The sequence below is a fragment of the Mandrillus leucophaeus genome, unplaced genomic scaffold (genome assembly GCF_000951045.1).
Source record: "Mandrillus leucophaeus isolate KB7577 unplaced genomic scaffold, Mleu.le_1.0 Scaffold667, whole genome shotgun sequence".
Classification (NCBI taxonomy): domain Eukaryota; kingdom Metazoa; phylum Chordata; class Mammalia; order Primates; family Cercopithecidae; genus Mandrillus; species Mandrillus leucophaeus.
This window is the reverse complement of record NW_012107219.1, coordinates 1,091,299-1,100,282: the sequence shown is the minus strand read 5'-3', so window position 1 is coordinate 1,100,282 and position 8,984 is coordinate 1,091,299. Positions and strand designations below refer to the sequence as shown.

The 8,984-nt window shown below is 44.9% G+C and overlaps 1 protein-coding gene across 2 annotated transcripts in view; it reads left to right on the top strand.

The window, feature by feature from the left end:
• The window catches only part of FAM135B (family with sequence similarity 135, member B), a 299,141-nt gene that overhangs the window by 219,551 nt on the left and 70,606 nt on the right, over nucleotides 1–8,984 (top strand). For both annotated transcript variants that reach the window (XM_012001609.1, XM_012001610.1), the window contains exon 8: nucleotides 8,690–8,843. In XM_012001609.1, the coding sequence (XP_011856999.1) occupies nucleotides 8,690–8,843 (154 nt within the window). The remainder of the gene's footprint in view (nucleotides 1–8,689; nucleotides 8,844–8,984) is intronic.

The window sequence follows — 8,984 nt, the reverse complement described above, 5'->3', positions numbered from 1 at the left end:
GGGATGCTGGAGTTGTGTGTAGGTGGAGGGGATGATAGAGTTGTGTGTAGGTTGAGGGGATGATGGAGCCCTGGATAGGTGGAGGAGATGGTAGAGCTGTGCATAGGTGGAGGGGATGATAGAGCTGTGAGTAGTGAAGGGGATGCTGGAGCCTTGCATAGGTGGAGGTGATACTGAACTGTGTGTTGGTGGAGGTGCTGCTGGAGTCCTGGGTATGTGGAGGGGATGCTGAACTATGCATAGATGGCGGGGATGCTGGAGCTGTGTGTAGGTGAAGGGGATGCTGGAGTCTTGCATAGGTGGAGAGGGGATGCTGAGCTGTGTGTAGGTGGAGGTGCTGCCGGAGCTGTGTGAAGTGGGAGGGCAGCAAGACCATATATGCATAATGCAGCAGTTACCTGGGTCAGAACGTGACCTTGACCCAGGTTTCTCAATTGCCTTCCCACTCCTACGCCCACCCCTCGGTTCTAGTCCAGCAGCTCCTGCTCCCTTTTTCTCATACTCGGATACACTCCCTGGAATGTCCATGAGGAGACAACATGGGTACCTTTGACTCCAGTGGTATTAATAGAAAAAGCCATTTTTGAATTTCATATTTTAAATTTTTGATGAGAAATACTTGCCGTTCAACTCAAAGCTGGTCGCCACAATGCAGAGTACAGGGACCCATAATTTAGGTATTGCTGACTAAAAGCTCAGCAATTTGTGGCTGACAGAGAAGGTATTAAAGAGCCAGAAAGGTAAGCGATTTTCCCAGATCGCAGCTAGTTAGCAGCAAAGCTGCGGCTGGCGGAAGGGGCTTTGCTTCTCTTTGTAACTGATGAAGCTGGTTTCCTTTTTAAACCTGGGCCCTGACCTGAGTTAGAAGTTCAACTCGACTGTTTCCTAGATGTGTCAACACAGGCAAACTATCTAAACTGCCTGAAGCTCAGTTCCAAGAGGAAGTTCAGCATCGAGATGAAAAAGTAGAGGGTCTTCCAGCGGCACATCATGTCTGGATTCTTGAGCTGCTGCTTTCTTGCCATGAGACCTGCAAACATTGTTTACCCTTTTAAGGTTCACTTTTCCACTCTCCAAAAGGGGTGTAAGTACTCAGGCTTATTGCATAGGATTGGCAAGAGAATTAAATGCTTAATACACATAAAGCACTTAATTCCTGACATGTAAGAGTCAAATAGTAAGTGTTAGCTGTTTTTTATGATGACACTGTTTTGTTATCAGTGAAAATGGAATAATAATGTCAAACTCACTGAATCACCAAGAAGAGGAATCCAGGAACTGAGACTAGTACCAGACACACAGCAGACACAGAATGAACACTAGACTGTTAATAGCATTATAGATTTTGAGGTCTGATAAACCTTAAATTTCTTTTTTTCAATAAACCTCTGGAATATTAGAAGCCAATTCCATTTATGGGTTCCTCCATAATTGTAACACAAACAGTGTATTGATATTTCTCAGTTAAAAATATGTCTTGCTTTTATGGGTCTGTTTGAATCATGTTGAAAAGCTATCAGTATTTATCCCAGGCTGAGTTAAAATCAGGTTACATACATATTCCATATAAAGTATAAACAAGTACATTGCTATAGGACATACATTTCTATAGCATCATTATTATTGTAATCTAGGAAATCCTAATCCAAATCCCAGAATTGTGTGAATGTTCCACGATTCTAAAGTAGGAGGTGGTGAGGGTAAGCTGGACCCTGAGGCCAGGCCTGTATACATCAGGTCTACACTGTCGTGCCATTGGGGTGCCCTGTAGAGGATGCTATGACGCACTCATTCGTTCATTCTTTCTCTGTGTATTCAGTGAAATCTAGGTGCCAATTGTTTCAGTTTCAAAGACAACCTGAAAAATAAAACTAAAAAGTAAAAAAGTCTTTTTACTCCTAAAGTGTTCAGGGAGTATTGGAATGAGAGATACAGGAAGAATTGGTCTATTGAAGTATGCACGAGGAGGGGATGATTGGAGAATGTCACAGAGGAGGTGACATTTGACCTGCGTCTTGGTGACGAGTAGGGTTAATTCAGAAAGAAATTTCCAACAGCAAGAGCACAGGCCCTGTAGAGAAGTGCCACAAAAGTCCCGGAGGAAAACAAGAGATAGCAGGTGAACCTGGGAATGTGAGGCATTAAGACAGCAGTCCCCAAACCTGGGACACAGACTGGTACTGGCCTGTGGCCTGTTAGGAACCGGGCTGCATAGTAGGAGGTGAGTGACAGGTGAACCAGTGAAGCTTCATCTGTATTTACAGCTGCTCCCTGTCACTCACATTACCACCCGAGCTCTACATCCTGTCAGGTCAGTGGTGGCATTAGATTCCCAAGCATGAACCCTATTGTGAACTGTACATGGGAGGGATCTAGGTTGCTCACTTCTTTTGATAATCTAACACCTGATGGTCTGTCCCTGTCTCCCATCACCCCCAGATGGGACCGTCTAGTTCCGGGAAGCTTAGGACTATCACTGACTCTACATTATGGTGAATTGTATAATTATTTAATTGTATATTACAAGGTAATAATGATAGAAATAAAGTGCACAGTAAATGTAATGCGCTTGAATCATCCCAAAACCATCCCCCACAACTTCAGTCCATGGAAAAAATCGTCTTCCATGAAACCAGTCCTTGGTGCCAAAAAGGAGGGGGACTACTGCTTTAAGGTGTAAAGTCCTTGAATGGCAAACAAAAGAATTCGAATTTTTTCTTACAAACGGTGGATAATGATATGACCCGTTTGCACAGACAGGCGCTGCGGTGGAAGGTAAGATCAGAACAGCAAGACACATTAGATGGATGTGTTTAATAATTCAATAAGCAATAGGGACAGCTCAACCTGGGGCAGATGTAAGAGAATTTTAGAGGTAGAACCATCAAGACGTTCTGACAGATGCTCAAAGTGAGAACAAAGTCTGGAATCTGGAAGAACTTGTTGTGTTCTTGGGTGTTGGGAAAAGTGGGGTCCGTTAAGGAAGACCAGAGGGAAAAGAAGGATCTGGTGAGCTCCATGTACGATGGCTTTGTGACAGCTTGGCAAGCCATCCAATCGGAAGTTTAGACAATACAGATCTAGAGTTCAGTGCAGGAATTAGACGTAGAGATGTAGATTTGAGAGACATTTGCATAAAGGAAAGAGTTGATAACCAGTTTAGCTATGTCTGATTTGTATATACTCTGTTAGGAAATAAATGAAGTAGAAAGTAAAACATCTTAGCTAACGGTTATCAAGTACTAAACTGTATGTAAACCAAGCACTCCATAAGCATTTTAACTAACTTTATCCTGACTTTCCTCATTAGGAAACTGGCACTTCCTATGTTAAAGGTCTAGCTCAGGCAGCTTGCTAGTGAGGGTGCCACTGTGAGCGAGGTACAGGCCTGTTTGACTCCAGATTCTGCCTTCAAAACCAAATTGTGTCCCTGTGGAGCTCCCCACTAAGTTAAAATTCATTCTTAGGCTTCTAAGTGGATCACTGTTGAATCTTAAGCTGCACCATCCATAGACATGTTCACCAAGGCTGTCAATGAGCGTGTCCTAAGTAAGCAAAATTTCCTCTTAATGTGCACTGACTTTATACTGGAGCATTACGTAAGTCTGCATTTTGCTGGAATAATCTCATTTAATCCTTAACAGCAACCCTCTGATGCTGATTTCAGGACTGTGCCCTCTTTTCAGGTGATGAACCTGCTGTGTGTGGAGGGGAAGAAACCTCCCCAAGGTGACATTGGTAGTAAGTGGGAAAGCAAAAATGAAGACTAATTGGGCATGGCTCATGCCTGGAATCCCACTACTTCTGGGAGGCAGAGGAGAGAGGATCACTTAAACCTAGAAGTTCAAACCCAGCCTGGGCAACATCATGAGACCTCATCTCTACAAAAAAGTTAAAACATTAGCCAAGTGTGATGGCACATGCCTGTAGTCCCAGCTACTCAGGAGATGGAGGTGGAAGGATCACTTGCTCGCAGGAGGTCAAGGCTGCAGTGAGCCATGATTGCGCCACTGCACTCCAACCTGGGTAGCAAAGCAAAGCCTTATCTCAAGCAAAACAAAAGAAACAGACTGTTTGCCCTGTATCTCATGCTGCAGACTCCATATTTAACCATATAAATATTTTCCCATTTGCAGTGGACTTACTTCGGTCTCAGAAGGGGAGAGGTGCCTTTTTTTTTTTTTTTTTTTTTTTTTTTTTTTGAGACAGAGTTTCGTTCTTGTTGCCCAGGCTGGAGTGCAATGGCATGATCTTGGCTCACTGCAACCTCTGCCTCTCAGTTTCAAGCGATTCTCCTGCCTCAGCCTCCTGAGTAGCTGGGATTACAGGCATGCACCACCACTCCCGGCTAATTTTGCGTTTTCAGTAGAGACGGGGTTTCTCCACGTTGGTAAGGCTGGTCTCGAACTCCCGACCTGCTGTGATCCGCCCGCCTCAGCCTCCCAAGTGCTGGGATTACAGGCGTGAGTCACTGTGCTCAGCTGAAAGGTGCCTATTTTTTGTCCTGCTTCTGTTGTGGGACAGGCCCAGGCCAGGGACCTTCTATTTGCGAGTTCATTCACAATGTAATGATCTGCCTGCCTGCTTCATTCTTGTTTTATTATTTAAGGTTTTCATTTCAGATTGCTGGAAAGACTGTTGCTAAAATGTTACTGCTTTGTGCTAGGGAAATGGCGCAAGGTTTTTCAGTGCTCTTCGTGCAATTCTAATGGAGGCACACCGGCCCGTCCACTCTGACACTGACTCTGCAGGTCTGTAGGACTGACGAATGGGGTTTTCTGCAGTATATCGCACACTTTCAATAAGTCGTGCTGCTGAGCAATTTATGAAGAATGGAAGGTTTATTTTTGTTTTGTTTTGTTTTGTTTATAATACTCTCTAGCCACAAATATTTTTTTTTCAGGATTTCTATTTGGATTAGCATTTTGACTTATTATGATTTCAATAATCATACTGAATCAGCCTCGTGAAGATTCCCCAAAGTTTTCTTTAAGTGTCTCTTGAAAAATCTCTATGACATTGGTGTCTAGTTTTAAAAGTCAAACTTCATAGATTCCTTGCCTTCTTTAATATGTCCTGAAGCTTTGCAGAATGAGACCAGGGTGATGGGACAGTGGAGCTGTGGCAGGGACCTGAAATGGGACCTGAAATTTCAGGGACCTGAAAATGGGATTCTCAGGACTGCTTAAAGCCAACTGGGGATTCATGACTACTGTATTTGGTGCCTTTGTTAATCCCCTTTCTGCTTTCATTTCTGCTTAGTCACAGCTGTCAGAGACACTGCAGGACTTGAATGCCTCAGTCAAAGCAAGCGGAGCTTTGTCCAGCATGTGTTCTCTGCCAGGCCTGGTTTCAGAGGCAGGTGTGGCATGCCGAGAAAGGACAACCTCGCTTCAGCCCTGAATCCTGAGAAGCATTTCTTCTGCTGGCAAGCAGAGTGACCTTGCACATGTCACTCAGTTCTTTGAGCCATAGTCTTTTGATCTATGAAATGGAAATAAGAGTTTCTATTATTATTGTTTGATCTGATCAGAACAAATTCCAATGTTTGGTGATAAAAGCAAGCAACAGAGAAATGTCCAGAGCATTCTCCAACTTATAAGTGTGTCTGTGCATGTTTTCAAGACATACACACATGTAGTATGTATACATATACAAGAGCATAGATGGGCAGTATTCCAGAATAATCCACAAGAAAAAAAATTATTAGACTATGGGGAATGGGACACTTCATGTTGTGTTTACTTTGATGATATTGGTAGGGTTTTGTTTCACCATATTTATATTCTACTTTGAAAATCAAAATGAGAGTGTCTGCCTTTCATGGTGCTTGCTGAAGATCAAAGGAGATAAAGTACAATAGGACTATCTAGATGCTTCATAAGCAGTGACTTCTTTCCTGCTCCACAGATCTGGCTGGTCTGATGCACTCCATGCTGCATACAAGCTCTCCTCGACTTTCTACAGCCATACTGGCTTCTCCGTGTTAAACCTTAATATAATAGGAAAGTTGAGAAATGTGAATACATGGGTTACCCTGAACACAGACAGGGCAGTTGGTTGAGTTTTCTGGTTCTAAAATGGACAAGTCTTCTGATTCCAAAACTTGCTGAATGTCTTAAGTTCAAATCAGAAAGAATTTAACAAGCTTTTAATGCAAGACCAGGTTTCAGAGCTGAGAAATGCGAGCCATGGAGGGTAAAGTTCTGCAGAGGGTCTCTCTCCTGTACTCTGTGGTGTGATGTCCAGCCCTACCTTCAGACCTGAGCCATTCGCTCTTCACACTGCTGGGAATGTTGGTGGCCAACAGCAATTGGCTAAGTATGGAGACTGCCCTATCTGGAGAGAGCTGCTCCTCCAAGGTCACACTTCCCTGCTAGGGTGATATGGTTTGACTCTGTGTCCCAACCCACATCTGATCTCGAACTGTAATTCCCATGTGTCAGGGGAAGAACCTGTAATCCCCACATGTTGAGCGAGGAGGTGAGTGGATCATTGGGGCAGTTTTCCCGCTGCTGTTCTCATGATAGTGAGTAAGTTCTCATGAGATCTTATGGTTTCATAAGTGTTTGGAAGTTCCTCCTTTGCATTTCTCTCTCCTCATGCCTTGTAAGATGTACCTGCTTCCTCTTCCTTCATGACTGTAAGTTTCCTGAGGCCTCCCCAGCCATGGGGAACTGTGAGTCAATTAAACGCCTTTCCTTTATAAATTACCCTGTCTCAGGTATTTCTTTATAGCACTGTGAAAGCGAACTAATACATAGGGTAACCCACACCAAGTACTGATCAGTGAATGGGTACAAAGACCTGGTCCTTGCCCCAAGGCCGGGTAACTCTGCAGGCCCAGCATTCCCCACAGCATCAGCTGAGGTCTCTGTTGCACCCGCAGGACAACGCAGTGCAGTTCCTCCACCCGTCCTGCTTTACAGCTGCACAGATGTTGCTCCTGAGAGCACAACCCAGTGACCTTCTCCTGGTTTCTCATAGTCTCTCACCTAAGACAGTATCAGAGGTAGATGGCGGCAGGCCTGAGACTTCTATCCGTTTCCTAATTTGTAGCACCTTGCATCACACATGACAATCATTGTGGTATGGTGGTTAGAGAGGGTATAATAGTGCCCGTCATTATCTGCCTATACAACACCCTTGGGAGTGCAGATGATGTGCAGATGTGTGTCGACTCCAGGAGACTTGCTCAGCCCACATTGGATCAACTCAGCCCTCTTGGATGGCAGCTAGGAGAAAGGAGACCAAGCAAGGCAGGAGGCTCTCCGGTCGTTGACTGTGCAGACTCACTCACAAAAGCCAAGGTGAAATGCCACCAATTCCTCACCTGGCGTTTCTTCCAGCAGGCGGGCAAGGCAGCCTGGGAACATGAAGAGCCACTGCCTTCTCCCATCACGGCCATGTGAGCAGTAGATGGGCACCAGCACACTACTCAAGACTCCCACCTACGTGCCCAGGCCTTTTCCCACACGATTCCTTTCTCTGCTCTAAGAACAAATCTCTCTTGAAATTCACCTCAGGACATCCTTCTCTGTTGAGTTGGCAAGAAAGAACCATCCTGTTCATTCCTTTTTGTCATGCCTAGGTCTCCAAGTGCACTGTAGACTTAGGTGTCTTTTCCTCATTGGACAGACTACTTTGTAATTCTACCAGTTTAATCCATTCTATTTCTACAAACAAAATATAATGTTACAGTGTTGTGACACTGCAGAGCTGTTTACAGGTGTGTGCAGAGCTCTTTACAGGTGTGCTTTCGGCATTGGTTACTTAACCTCACAACTTCATTCTACATTACAATGACACTTTCTTTTCCTCCTTTTCAGCATGACCTACTGCTCACTCACCTGCTGCAAAGGACTTTCTAAATTTCTTCTCTCTCTCTCTGAAAAGGAGCCCACAGCCACCTGTCCCGTGGCCTCTATAGTGTACCCTGCAGTGGTAGGGAAAGGAGGTTTGTGTATTAGTCCGTTCTCAGGCTGCTAATAAAGACATACCCAAGGCTGGGTCATTTATAAAGGAAAGAGGTTTAATGGACTCACAGTTCCACATGGCTGGGGAGGCTTCACAATTACGGCAGAAGGTGAAGGACGAGCAAAGTCATGTCTTACATGACGACAGGCAAGAGAGCATTTTCAGGGGAACTGCCCTTTATAAAACCATCAGATCTCATGAGACTTATTCACTGTCATAAGAACAGCATGGGAAAAACCCGCTCCCATGACTCAATTACCTCCCACTGGGTCCCTCCCATGACACGTGGGGATTATTACAATTCAAGATGAGACTTGAGTGGGGAAACAGAGCCAAACCATATCAGCTTGTAAGTGGGGCCACTCAGTTGTCTCAAACCTGTGAGGCCAGTGTCCTCATCACCTTCATGATCATTTATTATTATTGCGATTATTGTTGCTATTTTATTATTTCAATCTGAATATAAGACAAAGGTGTGGCAGATTTCAGTGTTTTCTTACCTGGAGGGATAAAGAAGCGATTCCAGCTCAGGACTCTCTTTTTCTTGGAATCTTCAACCATGTTCCAGTTTTACTCAGGATGGGGTCTGCTTCCTTCCCTGAACCTCCAAACATTTTGTGAATGTGGGTGCGGGCAGATGGAGCATCAGGGCCCTGTGCTACCTGGGCCAGGAGCAATATGCCTCAACCTCTGTTTCTGTTTCACTCCGTAGGGAAGCTTCTACATCACCTCCGAGAACTGCATGCAGCACGCACACAAGTGGCACCGAGACCTGTGCCTGTTGCTCCTCCATGCTTACCGGGGACTCCGTCTCCACTTCCTGGTGATCATGCGGGACATCCCAGAGCTGCCACACACGGAGCTGGGTAAGGGCCCAGGACAGGGGCAAGCCCATCCCAGCAGCTCATGTGCCTCCTCCAGACAAGGGATGGGGAAAAGCTGGCATGCTTTTGTAAATGTCACAGGAATAACACTGGTCCAGGTAGGTTTGGGCTGTGATTTTCATT